Raw genomic sequence first — 18383 nt, 5'->3', positions numbered from 1 at the left:
GACTCCAGCTGTCAGGGGTCCTGCTCCGTGCTGCGTTCTGAAAGCTCAACCGGTGGGTTTTGATCGATGACATGGATCTGGTGGAAGTCTGATGTTAGCATGCCAAGCCATAGCAAGTTCCTTAAACTTTGCACCAAGGGGCGAATCCAAAACTATGGAGCGTGTTCGATTTACCCAAACTCATGCCGTGGTATTTTGATGTAGTACAGCAAGGTTTCCTCTTGAAAATGCAGTGAAATCTAACAGGACAGAGGAGACGTGTAAAAGCTAGTAGCCTACCATCGTAACCCATCCACAGTAGATCTAAACGACAACTGCTATGCACTGGTACATCCCAAGTTGTTCCCAAAAATGGAATGCAGGCCATACTGGCAAGTCATCTTCTCTATCAGCTGACCAAACATCCTTATTTGGAGGTCTGTTTAAGCTGCAAGACTTCCTGTCCCTGCTCCTCCCAGCATCCACCTGTAGGCTCTGATGGCAGTTTAGTCCTATCTAAATACTCCTCAACTCTGCATGAAAAGTTACTCTGTTACCTCTTTTCGACAAACGCAAACTGGGTTGTATTTCCGGGCTGGTGCTCGCGCTGGTTCGGAGCTGGTTGAATGGTTGAACTCGCTGGTTTGTTTTTCCGCCCGCTCGAGCCCGTGGAAGAGGCACCTCATGACGTCAGATTTACGTGACCGCTTTTCCCAGCAGTGCTCGCGTGAACTTTCCCTCACAACAACAACTATGGCGGACAACGGCAGCTTGTCTCCTCGACCGATCACTGCTTTGCCTCGGAATCCATTAGTCTCTTTTATTATACGCTGCAGGACGATGGAGGAAACACGTTTGGTTTGGGTTTTTGATCACGGCAACCCCGACCGTCGCCCCTGATGTAAGCGGTTCCCAGTTCTAGACCAGCAAAGAGATGGAGCCACTCGGGAACCAGTCTTCCCGGCCGGGAGCCGGCCCTGAAACTGCCTCGGTCGAAAAAGGCTATGTGAGGAGTGATGAATTTGGAGCATAGAGGCCAAACACTTGAAGCCTAAAGTAAAGTGAGTCATCTGTCTGAACTTCCGTTTTTGCCATCCATACTCTGTTTTAAGTTCCCTAAAACTTGCGTGGATGTAAGACCAAAACGCAGAGAACAAAACTACATTTAAAAAAAGATCTGCATACGTGTGGACGAGGCGATAGAGACTTGACTTTGCACGAAACACAAGCCTTTAAGTCATGAAGAGTCGTCTGTATGAGAGCGTACATTTAACAGAGACTCAATGATTCTGCAGACGACTTATTCTTAATCCTGTTCCTCTCTGAGTGACTGATAGAGAGCATTAGGCATCATCAGGTGATTGAGATGCACTAATTGGATTGCTGTCAAGTCTTGTTGCCCGTGTGCTGAACCAGGAAGTTGACGTAAACCTCTTAATTCAAACTGAACTTAACCCCAAAACCAGGACTCCATCCAAACAGCCTATTTGAAGAAAGGAGGATGAGCACACAGACGCACATATCCATACTTTACAGCGTAACCTCAGTCAAGGACAGACTGTTCTCCTCGCCTGTGCAGTCACCATTAAAGGTATATGAAAAATGAGCTGCAGTTTAACTTAATTGATGAGTCTTGGATTAGCACACACACACACACACACACACACGCACTCACACACACATGGGGAGACCGGAGCGTTGAAAGCAGCCTCTGTGAAGGAGCGGCTGTGCTCTTTAGTCTCAGGCTGCAGCTCCTCTAAATGTATCTGCTAAATGCACTCCATGTTGACTCCCGTCCAAACGTTGGACGTGTGGGTGAGGGAATAAGAACACCATCTAATATGCAAATGCTGGCTCAGCACTCTGCGCACAGTCCGAACTCAGAGGAGAGCACGATACATCTGACATGTTTGTTTGTGCTGGAACATTTATGCTGCTATAAATATCACACATATCGCCTCGACTCATTGAGGAAATGTTTATAACAAAACTGATGAGATTCATATCAGACCCTAACGCACAGGAGTGACATGCAATTAGCTTAATACCAACACCTCCATCATTGGAGTATGCATTTATCTGCCACATGAGATGACTGAATATTGGATTTCATTAGAAATATGACGCCACAAAGAGCGTGAATGGAGCAGCTCCATTAGCATGTGTCAGGGCAGTAAAGGCCCTACGCTTTCCTCTGGTGTTTCATCATCTTAACATGACTCTTTAGTGGAAGTCACTGCATTACAAACAGACATGACTCTTTAGTGGAAGTCACTGCATTAGAAACAGACATGACTCTGTAGTGGAAGTCACTGCATTAGAAACAGACATGACTCTGTAGTGGAAGTCACTGCATTAAAAACAGACATGACTCTGTAGTGGAAGTCACTGCATTAAAAACAGACATGACTCTGTAGTGGAAGTCACTGCATTAAATACAGACATGACTCTGTAGTGGAAGTCACTGCATTAAAAACAGACTTGACTCTGTAGTGGAAGTCACTGCATTAAAAACAGACATGACTCTGTAGTGGAAGTCACTGCATTAAAAACAGACATGACTGTAGTGGAAGTCACTGCATTAAAAACAGACATGACTCTGTAGTGGAAGTCACTGCATTAAAAACAGACATGACTCTGTAGTGGAAGTCACTGCATTAATCACAGACATGACTCTGTAGTGGAAGTCACTGCATTAAACACAGACATGACTCTGTAGTGGAAGTCACTGCATTAAAAACAGACATGACTCTGTAGTGGAAGTCACTGCATTAAAAACAGACATGACTCTGTAGTGGAAGTCACTGCATTAAAAACAGACATGACTCTGTAGTGGAAGTCACTGCATTAAAAACAGACATGACTCTGTAGTGGAAGTCACTGCATTACAAACAGACATGACTCTGTAGTGGAAGTCACTGCATAATAAACAGACATGACTCTGTAGTGGAAGTCACTGCATTTAAAACAGACATGACTCTGTAGTGGAAGTCACTGCATTAAAAACAGACATGACTCTGTAGTGGAAGTCACTGCATTAAAAGCAGACATGACTCTGTAGTGGAAGTCACTGCATTAAACACAGACATGACTCTGTAGTGGAAGTCACTGCATTAGAAACAGACATGACTCTGTAGTGGAAGTCACTGCATTAAAAGCAGACATGACTCTGTAGTGGAAGTCACTGCATTAAAACAGACATGGCTCTGTAGTGGAAGTCACTGCATTAATAACAGACATGACTCTGTAGTGGAAGTCACTGCATTAAAAACAGACATGAATCTGTAGTGGAAGTCACTGCATTAAAAACAGACATGACTCTGTAGTAGTAGTCACTGTATTAAAAACAGACATGACTCTGTAGTGGAAGTCACTGCATTAAAAACAGACATGGCTCTGTAGTGGAAGTCACTGCATTAACCACAGACATGACTCTGTAGTGGAAGTCACTGCATTAATAACAGACATGACTCTGTAGTGGAAGTCACTGCATTAATAACAGACATGACTCTGTGGTGGAAGTCACTGCATTAAAAACAGACATGACTCTGTAGTGGAAGTCACTTCATTAAAAACAGACATGACTCTGTAGTGGAAGTCACTGCATTAAACACAGACATGACTCTGCAGTGGAAGTCACTGCATTACAAACAGACATGACTCTGTAGTGGAAGTCACTGCATTAATAACAGACATGACTCTGTAGTGGAAGTCACTGCATTTAAAACAGACATGACTCTGTAGTGGAAGTCACTGCATTAAAAACAGACATGACTCTGTAGTGGAAGTCACTGCATTACAAACAGACATGACTCTGTAGTGGAAGTCACTGCATTTAAAACAGACATGACTGTAGTGGAAGTCACTGCATTAAAAACAGACATGACTCTGTAGTGGAAGTCACTGCATTAATAACAGACACGACTCTGTAGTGGAAGTCACTGCATTAAAATCAGACATGACTCTGCAGTGGAAGTCACTGCATTAAAATCAGACATGACTCTGTAGTGGAAGTCACTGCATTAAAAGCAGACATGACTCTGTGGTGGAAGTCACTGCATTGAGGACTGCCTCACTACTGTTCACATCTCAGTTCTCTGTTTTGACCTCCTCACTCTGAAACCCACAAACAGTTACATCACTCTGTCCTCTCAGTGACGTTTCACTTCTTTGAACCAGCTCCTGGTTTTTCAGATTGACTGGTTTCCTCTCCCCTGCTGCTCCCAGGTAGTCCATCAGACGGGGTGTGTGTGCCTTCTGTGTGTGTGTGTGTTTATATAAGTGTGTACTTCTGTCTTTGGCGGTTATTTTTAACTTCTGTCTGTGAGGACGAGTGAACTCACTCCTCAGCTGATTGTGTTCAGAGGTCCTCAGGGAGCGTGTGTGCTACTCTTCAGTCCTCTGTGTGTGTTTTCTGTTTTGTAACTCTCAGTGGACCAGAGGCATCATGGGGGCCAACTCTCGGTCACTCTGCATCATTACTTAATCATACGTCCTTCCTTGAACCCCATGACTCCACAAAATCAGTCAAGAGTCATGCTTTTACAGAAATAGCCTCTCAGAGATGAAATAAATTCTTCACAGATTGTTTAAAGTCTCTGTTTGAACAAACTTCCTCTGGACTTCTGAATCTGAATCTCTTCCTGGATCTTTAAGGTCCTGTATTTTGTGTTTCTGTGAAGGTGTGACAGAGAAATGGGTCACAAACTGAGCATCCTCTCCAGGTTGGCCTGGTTGCAGCTCAGCTGAACCGATAAATCATGTTGTTAAGTTGCAGCCGAGGTTGCTCCTGTAGTTGTTGTTTCACGACCTCGGAGTGTTCCAGAGGATCAGGAGAGGTACTTTCTTCAGATCCAGAGAAAGATGAAAGTGCTCGACCGCGTTTTCATTGTTCCCTCGAACAATCGCTTCCAATCGGAGGGACTATTGTGTCCTCAGATGGAGATGGAGAGAGGATGTTGAAGGAACACTGAAATGCTGAAACCCTGAAAATGCTAGGAGGAGGTATTCTGAAACCTGGGGCCTGCTTTTTGTTATTTCTGGGGTCTTAAAGACACGAAAAGGTTCAGATTGTTCAGCCAGCTGCTGTAAGATTGCTCCAATCACTAAAAGTGATTGTATTCTAAAGAACCTACAAACATGTCCACAGCTCCTTCTTCTTCACTCAATCAATCTTTATGTATATAACTCCAAATCACAACAAGCAGACCTAGACCGTACTCTATGTTCTCTTATTAACAAAGACCCAACATCAAGACCGGATAAGGACTCAGTCTGATCTCATCTTAATCCACCATGAGCAGAGCACTTTGCAGCATTTAGCAAGTTACAGTGGCAAGGACTAACTTCCTTTAACAGGCAGAAACCTCCAGCAGGACCAGACTCATGTTAGACACACATCTGCTGAGACCGTGTTGGAGAGAGGGATAGAGGGAGATGAAGAGAGAGAGAGATGATAGTGGGGAGACGGATAGTAGTAGTTGTAGCAGCTGGAGTCTGGCACGTCCACAGCAGCAGAGATCCAGAGGAACCTACGAGACAAGGGAGCTCAGGGACTCCAGAAAGGTCTAAGAAAAGAGAAAAAAGACCAAAGAGACCAAAAGAAAGAAAGAGAGGAGAATAAATGGTGAAGGAAAGGATAGAAGGAAAGAACGGGATAAGAAAAGGAGACATAAAGAATGAAGAAACATGGAAAGAACAAAGAGAGAAAGAAAGGAAGGAAGAAAGAACGAAGAAATGAAAGAAAGAAGAAAAAGAAAGAAGGGATGAAAGAATGAAAGAAAGCAGGAAGGAAAGAAAGAAAAAGGAAGAAAGAAAGACAGGATGAATGACAGACCCCAAAAAAGGAATCTACAGCAGAGATCCAGAGGAAGCCTCTGAGACAAGGGAGCTCAGGGACTCCATAAAGGTCTATGGTTAGTAACTTTAATGGGACAGGAAGAGTTAAAGTGAGAGACAGGCAGAGAGAGGGAGAGACAGGATCCCAGTGTGTCAGTCGAAGCCTATAGCAGCATAACTAAGACCTGGTCCAAGCCTGATCCAGCTCTAACTATAAGCTTTATCAAAAAGGAAAGTTTGAAGCCTACTCTTAAAAGTAGAGAGGGTGTCTGCCTCCCGGACCCTGACTGGTAGATGATTCCAAAGGAGAGGGGCCTGATAACTGAAGGCTCGACCTCCCATACTACTTTTAGAGACTTTAGGCATGATTCGCAGGCCTGCATGTTGAGAGCTTAGTGTTCCAGAGGGGTAATAGGACACTATGAGCTCTTTAAGATACGAAGCTGCTGGAGTCTGGCACGTCCACAGCAGCAGAGATCCAGAGGAACCTACGAGGTCCTATGGTTAGTAACTTTAATGAGTTGCAATCATTAAGGTTGTTGAATCTTTCTGTTCTTCATTACTTTTCTGCACCATGTGCTTCAAAATGATAGATCCTCGTTTAATAGTCTCAAGAAGTATCAGCTTAAAGGAACAGAGCATGCAGTGATGGTTGAGTTTCATAGAGAAGCAGTAAAGAGAGCGAGCACGAAGACTTGATTCAGATTCTTGCAGATTCCCAGCCTGCAGTGTCTGTTTTCTCCCCACTGACACACTCTGCTATTTTAAGTAACTGCAAATGTTACAGAAAGGAGTTCTCAGCAGAAACAGCCCTTACACAAACAAACTAACCAGCGGTACACAAACATTTCCTGTGCTCTGTGAGGTTAAATTACAGCTCTTTGAAGAGAGCGGTCGAACAGCTGTTTCTGCCCAGCAAACAGCATCGTGCTCTTTAAAAGGTCTGCCCCCTCAGGGATCCGGTCTGTGTTTCTGTCAGACACTTAGAATAACAAACTGAGGCTGTCAGCGGCGACAAAAAGAACCACCAGCGGACGAACTTTGCAGAGCGGCGTTAGCTTCGAAAGGTTAATTTGCAGCCGGTCTCAAGTGAGTGAATGTACTGGAGCTTGTTGAGTGTGTTTACAGGGTGTGTCCTGGTTAGATCAGGGTCATTAAGGATCCTGTTATTTGATTTGTGCATGTACACATCACATCCTGATTTCAGAAACCTGATTTTGCTACCTGGAGAAGGAAACAGGATACTCTGGTTTTTCTTTGTGTTACCCTGTTTCTGACAGCTGCTGACTGCCTCTGCCTCAGCCAGGTGATGCATCAGCAAAACAAACATGGTGGCAGTAATGAGAGCGTTAAGATAGGGTGGACTGGGTAAAGCATCAAAGCACCATAGGACGTTTCAGATGTTTAATATTTGCTGTCGCTCTCTTGTCCTGTTGCTGGAAACAAGGTGGATGCACCATTGCTCACATAAAGCAACAGTGCTCTCATTGCTGTTACTGCCAAGTTCCACCAGATCCGTGTCTGGTCGGTCTCTGGTCCATCACAGCACCGGATCTGATAGGTTTCTATTCTAGTCAATGTGTTAACTTCCACTGGATCTGCTACGTTGCGTTCCAGCTGCGTCTCTGATCCGGCAGGTCATAGCCCTCCGTACTGGATTTTATCAAGGACTTTGGACAGTAGTCGATTCTGGAGATGATGGATGAATGGAGTAGTGGGCGGAGTCGGGCGGTGTTTTCCAGGTGAAAGTAGGCGGTTTTGGTGATGTGGGTGATGTGTTTTTCAAAGGTGAGGTTTCGAATATGGGGTGATGGAGTCAGAGTGGTGTTATTAAATGTGAGGTAGAAGTTTTGGGTGGTTTGGTGAGGGATTTGGGGCAGATGATGATTTGTCACAGTTTTAGTTGAAGAATGTTTTTTGCATCCAGGTTCTAATTTTTTAAAAACCTCATAGCAGGAAAAACTATATCATATAGAGCGCTGCTGTCAATTGCTGTCCAAAGTGCTGACTTGAAACTTTCTCCCAGTTTTGGTTTGATGTCAATAGCTTGGATTAAACCGGAGATATGATCACTCTGTGCGTGTGCTTCCTTGTGACTGTTAGAAAGCCCAGACTGTGATAGAATTCAGCAACAAACTGGACACTGGACACAGAAGACTCAGGAGACTCGGACGGCTCACGTTGAAATAGTTTATGTAGAACTTGATCAAGGAGAAATAACATAACAGTACACAGGCAGGAGAGTGCAGTGCCATGCCAAGTCAGTTCTCCCAGACAAAACCCTTGGCATGGTATTTATTCCCTCTGAAGACGACACTAAAGTTAGATAACCATGTTTGGACAATAGGAACACAACAAGTAGGAAGAAGACCTGTGCTCTAGTTCAGGAGACAGTAAGTCGGCCATAACACATAGATAAAGACAGGAGCAGGGGGAGAGACCTTGACTACTACCCTGACACGATCTCGCCCGTCACAGACGACATAGGAATCAAGTTACTCTAAACATGAAATTTAGACTGAAAGAATACAATAGTTAAACATTCTTAGATACATATATATAAGACTATGAAAATTCCACGACACAGACTATCAATGTAATGTATCTGTCTGATCTTCTGTGTTTCCATGGTAACACGTTTGTCACGTGCCATTCACAGAGTTAAGTTTCACTTTCGTTTCCTGCTGCTGAAGAGTGAGACGTCTGGTCGTGTCTCTCCCGTTCGCTCGCCTTTTTCCCGGTTTATCCCCACCTGTGATGCTGTGCGTTGATGAACACAAGGTGGGACTGTGTTCCCGGTCTTTACCCTCTAGAGTTTAGAGTTTATTTGAATGTGTTTCAGTACTTTATGTTCGTTAATACAGAAAGTAGACGCACTTAGCAGATGCGATGTAGCACAGGCTAACGGAGCCACAGGCTAACATAGCAGCCTAGTAGGATTGTGCATATCACATGTCTTATAATTATAATTATTTACTTTGTATAACTGTTTAGTGGTGCTAGTAACATTAGTGCCATGTGTGTATGTGTGTGCAACATTATTCTGTTGATGTGCCATACTAGTATTGTGATTTCCTTTGTTTGTATTGTTATTGCAGACCACAGCTAAATAAACCACCTGTAACTTGGAAGTCTGTGTCCGTGCTCTTTAACGGGGGCGCACGTCTATACCTTACCACTCTGGACCACTATTCCCAGGAGTGCCCCACTCCGTTACAGTGACATATATGAGAGTTAGCCAGATAGATGCTAGTATCATCGGCATAGAGATGAATGTGACAGTTTGAACACATTTGTGGTGAATCATTGATGAAAATGGAAAAAAGAAGTGGGCCTAATGTGGAGCCTTGTGGGACACCGGACTCAAAAATTGTACAACTTGAATGAGAGCCTTTACATACAGTATACTGATGCCTGTTGTGAGGATAGGCATTAAACCAGGGAAGAGAATTCTGATTTAAGTCAATGCAATATGATTTGTCCAGAAGAAGGTAGTGATCATCACGGTCAAAGGCCTTAGTGAGATCTATAGAAATGGTTCCTGCAAGCTTGCCCAAATCAACTACTTGGTGAATTTGAGAAGAGTTGTTTACTCAAAGGGAGGAGCTTCCTCATCCCAGAGCATTTTAAACCATGCATATCATACCGAACGGTTCAGTATTCTGTTGAGAATTGTGACATCCCTTATGGGCTCCAATATCTTGCATAATGTTTTGTTTCTCTCTCAGAAATGTAACATTTTGGGGATAATGCTCATTGTGAGTGTGAAAACTGAACTCCTCAGGTTGGATTTTTAAAAAGCTATCGAAGTCTTGGAGAGATGACTTCAAAGTTTTGTGAATCGCTGCCTCATGCATCAGCTTATAATGATGTTCCTCCGTTTTCTGTGTGTATTTATTGTGCAGCTTTATTCTCTTCCTCGACATGCAGGAAATGAGTAAAGTGGTAGATGTGGAAAAGAGGAGACTGAGGGAGAAACAACCTGCTGTAAAATATGAAGAAATGATGTAGAGGAGGAAAAGAGGAAAAGCTCTGAGTCAGGAGGGAAAAGAGGAAGAGAGAGAGCGAGGGAAAGAGTGTGTGTGTGTGTATGGGAATATTGAGCCACAAAGCATTTATGTCAGATCAAAGCTAATCCTTATCTTTGGGAAAAGGATTCAGTAATACCCAGGGCTGTCTCGCTCCCTCAAGGGCAGGCTTCTTCCTCCTGTCTCCCTCTCTCCTCTCTTCTCCGTGAAACTGACGAGGCTTCTTCTTCTTCTCTGCGCGTTTCCTCGACTTTGACTTGGTGAGAGGGTGTGGAGGAAAACTAGGTCAGCTCGGAGTGCAGAGGAGGAGTGCAGGGTCTGGCCTAGGGACCTGACAGTCAAGGAGGAGGAAGTGTTATACCCAGAGGGGGGGGGGGGTCATGTGATGCTGCTGAGGCGGACAAGCGGAGCACGATCTGACCGCGAGGATACAGGCGGGTTCTGTTGGAGGGAAAGTGTTCAACCATCTGTCCCGTACGCTCTGTGTTTTTAGGTCAGTGCTGACTAGACACAACATTTTACCTTCAGGAGCTCACAACAGAGTCCGGTCTTAAAACTGAGGGGCATTGGATGAGGAGGAAAAGGGTCCTGAGTGTACTGAGGCTTCATTTGAGAGGGTCATCAGCTGAAGATCTGCATTCATCTTCCTACTGTTTTTCATTTCCTGATTTTGAAGATTGTAATGTGCCTGGAGAGAGCGAGCGGTCTTAGCAGTTAGCAGAGCTGGTAATAGTGTTTGACTAAAGTTTGGCCATGATGGGAATTCATGGCTAAATTCCACCAGATCCGTGCCCGGTCCGTCTCCAATCCGTCACAGCACCAGATCTGATAGGTTTCTATTCTAGTCAATGTGTTAACTTCCACTGGATCCGCTCCGTTGCGCTCCAGCTGCGTCTCTGATCCAGCAGGTCAGAGCCCTCCGGATCACCTGGATCAGAGATGCAAGACGTCTATTTTTCACTTAACTACAACAACAAACCGTCATGGAAAACCAGCATGAATTAGAATGTAGCTTTTCCTCATGACTCCGTCTAACCCCTCCCCTCCTCCCTCGGAGCTCCTCCAAAACGACGCCCCCCCCCCCCCAGTGTTCAGTGTAGATGTTCTTAATTCCTACAGTGTTGACAGTCAGGGAAGGCATCAGGAGAGGTGTAGAGAGTGTGAGCTGGAGAGAGGAGAGACAAGAGGAGAAGTTCTTCATTCATTCAAACATTGATTGTTGTTTTGTTGGTTGGCGTGATCACCGCCGACAGTGACCGGTTATTAAAGATCAACGTGTTCACGAATCGGCTTGTCATCACTACAGCGTCCGGACAGACGCTACAATAAATATATATTTTCTGTAGGACTTACTGAACGTCATTAATTATTCTGCTTGTTGGTGAGAGCTTTTTAGACTCTGATCCGGACTACAGTCCTGAGCAAAGCACCTCATCAGGTCAGAGGGGACAGGCCCGAGGACGAGCGAGAGGGGCAGTAAGTAGAGTCAGGGGAAGTAGAGGCAGGAGACGGGGACTCGGAGGAGTGCACGCCGGGGAAATGTACGCTCTGCAGGAGGAGGGCAGAACGGCAGGACGGGATTTGATTGGTTTAAAATTTGGGGAGCCAAAAAACAGTGATTGGTTGGTGTTTTCCCAGGTTTACTCCGGCTGTAGATAGCAGCTTTTCTTCACTCTTTTTTTAGGAACACATCATGTATTGATTACCATCAGGACATAAAGATCATTTTAACCAGTATAACAAAAAGTGGATCTAAATCTGATTACCAACCCCAGCTTTAAACTGAGGCAGTGAAGGATGATGGGCATTTTTTGTTTTTGCAATACAGAGAAATTTACAACACAGTTACATCTCAGCTGATCACTTGAAATTAAAAGAATGAGTGATGGTGTTTTAGGAGGAGGGTGAAGGTTTTGAAAAGCGTTGGGTGCATTTTGTGTCTTTAACCTTTCTTGGATTTACTCTGTAAACAAACAGACGTCAGACTTTAGCTGTAATACATCACATACCTCAGACTTCCTCTGAGGAAGAGTTTGAGGATGAAGCTCTGATAAAAGGCACCTTGCCTTCCTTTTTTAGCCTGCTGCTGAGCAGATCCGAGCAGATGAATGGATGATGTTTTTATTCAGCTTTGATAAGCGTTATCTACTCGGGAAGCCACTCTGATAAACACGATCAAACTTCAAACCCTGTCTTGTTGAAATGTAACCACCACCTGAGGTATAGGAAGCGATCGTCCTCTCTCCTCCAAATGAAGCCAACTGAAAGGACTGAATCGCTCGGAGGCTGCACGGCGTGAGCGCGGTCTTATCTGTCATTGCCACATCTGTCTCCCCACAGGGCGCTATGAGCACTTTAATTGCCTGAGATCTTGTTTTTTGATAAAGGACCAGGATGTACGGTGTTGCGGGGCAATCAGTGGTCACCTTTCTGTGTTTTTATCACCTCTTTTCTCGCCGTCTCTCCCTCCTCCATCTGTCTCGCTCTTCACTCTCGCTGTCTGCCCACGTTCTCCCCTGGAGGGACATCGGCTCTGTCGAGATGGCAGAAAGAGAAAGAGAGAGAGAGGGAGAGAGAGAACCTCGCCGTCTTTGGTCCTCAGCAGTTTTCACACTTGACAATTTGGGAGAATATAATATAGAATCAGCAGGGCCCTGTTTGGTATTCATTGTTTCCTTGGTGCTATTTTGACAGGGTTTAATCATCTGTAAAAGTCGACCATCACCGCTTCCGGATGGATTAACACGGTAGAAGCGATTATGCAAGAGGAGTAGGAGGAGGGAGAATTTGTTTATGGAGTCTGCGGCCCGAAGGAGGCGGTTAAACGTACTTAACACAAATGCTGAGGCGAAGGGTCTCATGAACCTGTCGTGACTGCAGGCAGCAGGAATCTGTGTGCTGTACATAACAATGACTCTCACTGGGTCATCTGTTGTACGTTGTTCCACAAGTTTTTGACAAATGTTGCTCCATTAATCAGGGCTGAACTTCAGCTTCAACCCGTAACAACAGTCTGGGATGTAAATCATGTAGACCTTTAGTTTCAGGCTGTTGAATTCTGGAGAAGTGCATGTGCAGGTCAATAAATATGTTGATATTTAAATATTTTTCTTCCATTTTGCCTTAGATTTTAAACCATTAAGTGTTTGCATGAGTCTAATCAAGGAGGAGTACTTGCTTCCTTGCTAGCAGCGACATGAGATCCACTAAATTAATACCGTATAATCTGGACTATAGGTCACAAAGGATCATGGACTATTGTTTCCTTGTGATTTTTGAGTGATCTCAACACAGTTTTCCTTTATTTTCACATGAAACACAGTGAGAGAACATTTTGTGTCAGTCTCCTTTGCAAAGTCAACAATGTGCAGTTTTTGTGCAGCTGTGTAGCTCGTCTGTTTTCGCCATGTGGAGTCTGCAATCCTGCTAGCTACCATTACAGAAGTTGAACTCTGCATGTGGTGATGTTTATGTCCCAATCAGCTGTTTTGCTGTCCCCCAATCCCAATCAGATTTCTTAACATTGAGTATCTGCCGATTCAGAGTCCTGGTCCAGTACTTTTGTCGTTGCATAAGAGCTAAGAGAGCTGATTTTCATGCTTTTTTTTGCTTACCATAAAAGCTAAAGTAAACTTTTGAGATAAAAACATTACTTGTGCTGAAAGGAAGGATGAGCGCTCAGTGGGGAAACCCATCCCACCCATCCTCCCCTTTATACCCCTTATCGACCAAAGCAGTTCCAGGGCCGGTTCAGAGCCGGCGCTCAATTGAGAACCGGTTCCAGAGCAGCTCCAACTCTTTGCTGGTCTAGAACTATCATTGCTGTTTGCCCTAGCGCTGCTAGGAAAAAGCGGTCACGTAAATCTGACGTCATGACGTGCCTCTTCCACAGGCTTGAGCGGGCGGAAAAACAAACGTGTGTCGTGTTGGTTCTCGAGTTGAACCAGCTCCGGAACCAGGGCGAGCACCAGCCAGGAAATACATCCGGTTCGTGTTGGTTGAAAAGAGGTATTACTGATAAGTTTAGTACCCTACCCCATGGCTCCTGATGTCCTCCAAAGCCTGAGATAGAAAGGACAGATGGGCAGCGAGAGCCAGCACCTCACTGAGGTCATCAAGTGGGCTCCACCCTTCACTGATGTTTCCTTTAGTTAGACTCATGACACCACCGTCCATTAAGTCCACCACCAGAACACCCCAATTTACTAACCCAACCCATACAGCATCGCCACGTTCAATGGACCCAGGCTCCGCACATGCAAGCTCCAGGTAGTGACAGCACTGATACTACCTACTCTACCACCCGGTCCCTTGCAGCCCCCCACCACCCAACACACAACAAGAAGAGTCTGAAGCTAGATTTAAGACTAGTTATCAGCAATCCATGGCTGGTGTTGTTTCTGTCCAAAAATGTACAAACTTTTAGACAAAACTGGAAAAATATTTCCACAAACTTAACCTTTGGCGTCATAAGTATCAAGGTGCTCAGTTTCTGCCTTCATTGTCTCATCAATGCTTTCCTTCTGTTCACAGATGGTCGACCATGTTGCCACCAGATTGCTGTGACATTACTGAAGATTCGTGGACAGAGGTTAACGAAGAATCGGACTAGCTTCATTTGGAAGACCTTCCTGAATCACCGTCTCTGAAGAAGTTGCTGTTTCCTGTAAGCCAGTTTAACAAAGGACCTCCTACCTATCTTTAAAAAAATGGATACTCTTTCCCAAGATTCAATCCTGGAGTGCCAGATCTGCTTTAACTACTACAGTCCTCGTCGGCGGCCCAAGCTCTTGGATTGCAGACACACATGCTGCTCGGTGTGTTTGACCCAGATGCGCAGCAGCCAGAAGGAGATTCGTTGTCCCTGGTGCCGCGGCGTCACTAAGCTCCCGCCGGGCCTGTCCGTCTCCCAGCTCCCCGATGACCCGGACATCATCACTGTCATCGCCATTCCTCACGCCTCCGAGCATACACCCGTCTTCATCCGCCTCCCCAGTAACGGCTGCTACATGCTGCCGCTGCCCATCGCCAAAGAGAGGGCGCTCGGTCTGCCGGGGGAGCTGGGATGCCGCTTCCTGCCTGGCGGCCAGCAGAAGGGGATGACGGTGGTGACGGTCCCCGAGCAGCAGCCCCTAGGTCTGGGTATGAGTCTGGAGGGCATGGGGATGGGGATGGGGTTGGATGGAGGCGAGAGTGAAAGGAGAGTGAGTCACCCGGTGGGAGCTGGAGGGAAGGGGTCCACGTGGTCCGGCGTGTGCACAGTGATACTCGTGGCGTGTGTGCTGCTTTTCCTCCTGGGCATTGTGTTGCACAACATGTCCTGCATCTCCAAACGCTTTACTGTCATTTCTTGCGGCTGAGGACAGAGGAGGAGGAGGCCGCTCGGACTGCCATGGACCCCCCTGGACCTCGCCAAGCAGCCCTGCCTCTCTCCTCAGGGTGGGACTCTGCCGAGGAGAGAGGACTAAACTCACACCATGGGCATTCAAGGAAACAACAGAGCAGTGTGGTGAGAAAAAGATGAAGAAGAGGGCAGGGCGGAGATCCAGAAAAAGTCTGCCTTTTGTGTCCTACTTTTTATTTTTGGGACTGAAATTAAAATGGAAATAGAGTTACAAAAATCACCTGAAACTCCCCCCCCCCCTCTTCCTGTCCTTCCATTCTCTTTGAAGAAAACTTTGGGAATTTTTCCAGAAATGTCTTTTGGCCAGCTGATCCGTCCTTGGCGGAGCTCCGATCCGACTCTCAGTCACACTCACAGCCTTTTGGATTGCCTGTTTAGTCTGTGGTTGGTAGAAGTACAACAGTTATCATAGCGTTTTTGTTTTTAAAGCCGAGTGTCTGCTGGCGTCTCCAGCTGGTGCAGCAGTACAAAGAGTCTGGACTTGGCTGCGCTCGGTTCTCTGATGCTGCAGGATTTAACTGTGCGGGATCCGCGTCTGGCCCCGTTTGAATCATCTGGGAAAGTTAAAATCAACACAGCTTTTAGGGTTGTTTTTTTTTTTTTTTATTCCTTCACACAACCTGTTCCTGTTCAGAACAAAGTGTTGTTACGTCGGCTCCATGTGGAACACAGAATATCATCAAAAGAAGACAAGAGGTGGACTGTGTTGTTAATCCATGCCAGCTTAGAACACACCAAAACTGAATATAAGGGTGAGAGTGAGACGCTGTACGACTGTTCAAACGCTCAGAAGCACTGAAATCATATGAAGACATCGTTTTTGACCATGCTAATATGAGCAGTAGCTGTTTGAATCAGTTTTTCTATAAATTCAAAACCATTTGGGCTTTACCAACTTTTTAAAATGCTATCAATTACTTTATTATTTCTCAATTAGTTACAAGACACATCTACTGGCATCCAAATCTACAACTTTTGTTCTCCGTGGGAAACTTTGCAGAGCCGTTTCTTTTGTACGATGGTGCAAGCTTTCAAAAGAGGCAAGAATTCATTAGAAATACTATTTAGTATTAAGAACTGGAGGACAAATTAGGATTTGAAAGGAAAAGCCAACGTTACGGTCATGTACATACAGCTATCGTGACTGGGATTATCATACAGCTCTAGAGCCAGCAGGGATTTATAGAATGGAAGCAGTGGGAACAAGCTAGCCTGTGGTTTTCCAATACTGGGGATATGTGTTGTTTGTTGTTTAAAGGTTTATAAAGGTTAAAATGATCACTGTTGCTGTCTTATTTTGAGTATGGTGGGGATATGTCCAATTCAGCATGTACTGCTGGAAATAAATTTATGAGAAACAGCTCATATTTTGAAAAAGGGAAGCCTATAAAAGCCCAATTTGTCTGTTTTAGACTATAATCTGCAATTTTCGTATGGTTCCAAAACAGACAGTGATTCCGTGTAGCTAACTTAGCTAGTATAGAATGGAAGCAGTTGTAAAAAGCTAGCCTGTGGTGTATGGTTGGAATATGTCCAATTTAGCATTTAGTGCTGGAAACAAAAGCAAAACATTCTGAGAATTATTTCAACCTTATTTTACATGATATGGAGGTGAACCAAACTGGCAACCCAGTTACAAAGGTTGACCCATTCTTGTTTCACAAGAGATAGTAGACCCAAACTGGCAACCCAATCACTCTAATTCTAACCAAGTTAATACCAATAGATAGTGACCTCAAATTGGCCACCCAGTCTGGAAAGGACCCAATCTGGCAACCCAATCTCGCTAAATTCAACCTAATTTTCACAATCTACAGTGTACCAAAACTGGCAACCCAATCTCTCTCCTTTAACCAAGTTTTTATGATAGATGATGGACCCAAACTGGCAACCCAATCACTCTTATTTTAACCAAGTTAATACCAGAAGATAGTGACCTCAAATTGGCCACCCCTCAGTCACTGTTATTTCAACAATTTTTTCATGATCTACAGTCGACCCAAACTGGCAACCTAGTTACAAAGTTTGACCCGTTCTTTTCTCACAAGAGAAAATAGACCCAATCTGGCAACCCAGTCCTTCCTATTTCAACCTGATTTTGCTTGATAGATGGTGGCCTCAAACTGGCAACCCAATCACTCTAACTTTAACCCAGTTTTTATGATAGATGATGGACCCAAACTGGCAACCCAATCACTCTTATTTTAACCAAGTTAATACCTGAAGATAGTGACCTCAAATTGGCAACCCAGTCACTGTTATTTCAACAATTTTTTCATGATCTACAGTCGACCCAAACTGGCAACCCAGTTACAAAGTTTGACCCGTTCTTTTCTCACAAGAGACAATAGACCCAATCTGGCAACCCAGTCCTTCCTATTTCAACCTGATTTTGCTTGATAGATGGTGGCCTCAAACTGGCAACCCAATCACTCTTATTTTAACCAAGTTAATACCAGAAGATAGTGACCTCAAATTGGCAACCCAGTCACTGTTATTTCAACAATTTTTTCATGATCTACAGTCGACCCAAACTGGCAACCCAGTTACAAAGTTTGACCCGTTCTTTTCTCACAAGAGAAAATAGACCCAATCTGGCAACCCAGTCCTTCCTATTTCAACCTGATTTTGCTTGATAGATGGTGGCCTCAAACTGGCAACCCAATCACTCTAACTTTAACCCAGTTTTTATGATAGATTATGGACCCAAACTGGCAACCAAATCACTTTAATTTCAAGGTACTGCTTGTAGCTAGCTTTAACATCTCGAGGAAGGTAAAAACAGAATAAACATGTGACATCAAGTCATGAGCCTTGAGAGTGTTGGTAGCTCTATTTTTATTAGACATGTGATCAAGCAAGGCTAGCTGCTTCCCTCTGCTTCCTGTCTTACCGCTAAGCTAGACTGACTCCATTGAGCCACAGAACAATGTGCTGAAAACATTGAATTTGACATTCACTGCATTCTTGTTTTTTTGTTTTCCTGTTATCTTTGATTGATTAGCTAACTATCCACTCTTCACCCTGACCCGCAGCTCACCATCGTCCCCTGAATACGGCCTCTCGAAGCTTTAACCCACACAGTATCGACCCCCTTCATCTTAATACCATCCTTAATTTAGAGACCCGGTGTC

At 44.7% G+C, this 18383-nt stretch overlaps 1 protein-coding gene across 2 annotated transcripts in view; it reads left to right on the top strand.

The window, feature by feature from the left end:
• rnf152 (ring finger protein 152) overlaps window positions 1–17982 on the top strand; it is an 80616-nt gene extending 62634 nt beyond the window's left edge. For both annotated transcript variants that reach the window (XM_034706948.1, XM_034706949.1), the window contains exon 3: window positions 14379–17982. In XM_034706948.1, the coding sequence (XP_034562839.1) occupies window positions 14555–15205 (651 nt within the window). In that variant the 5' untranslated portion in view covers window positions 14379–14554 and the 3' untranslated portion in view covers window positions 15206–17982. The remainder of the gene's footprint in view (window positions 1–14378) is intronic.
• Window positions 17983–18383: the final 401 nt, after the last annotated feature.

The sequence above is a fragment of the Notolabrus celidotus genome, chromosome 17, assembly GCF_009762535.1.
Source record: "Notolabrus celidotus isolate fNotCel1 chromosome 17, fNotCel1.pri, whole genome shotgun sequence".
Taxonomy (NCBI): Eukaryota; Metazoa; Chordata; class Actinopteri; order Labriformes; family Labridae; genus Notolabrus; species Notolabrus celidotus.
The sequence above is the reverse complement of the archived record's forward strand: the minus strand, read 5'-3'. Positions and strand labels throughout refer to the sequence as shown.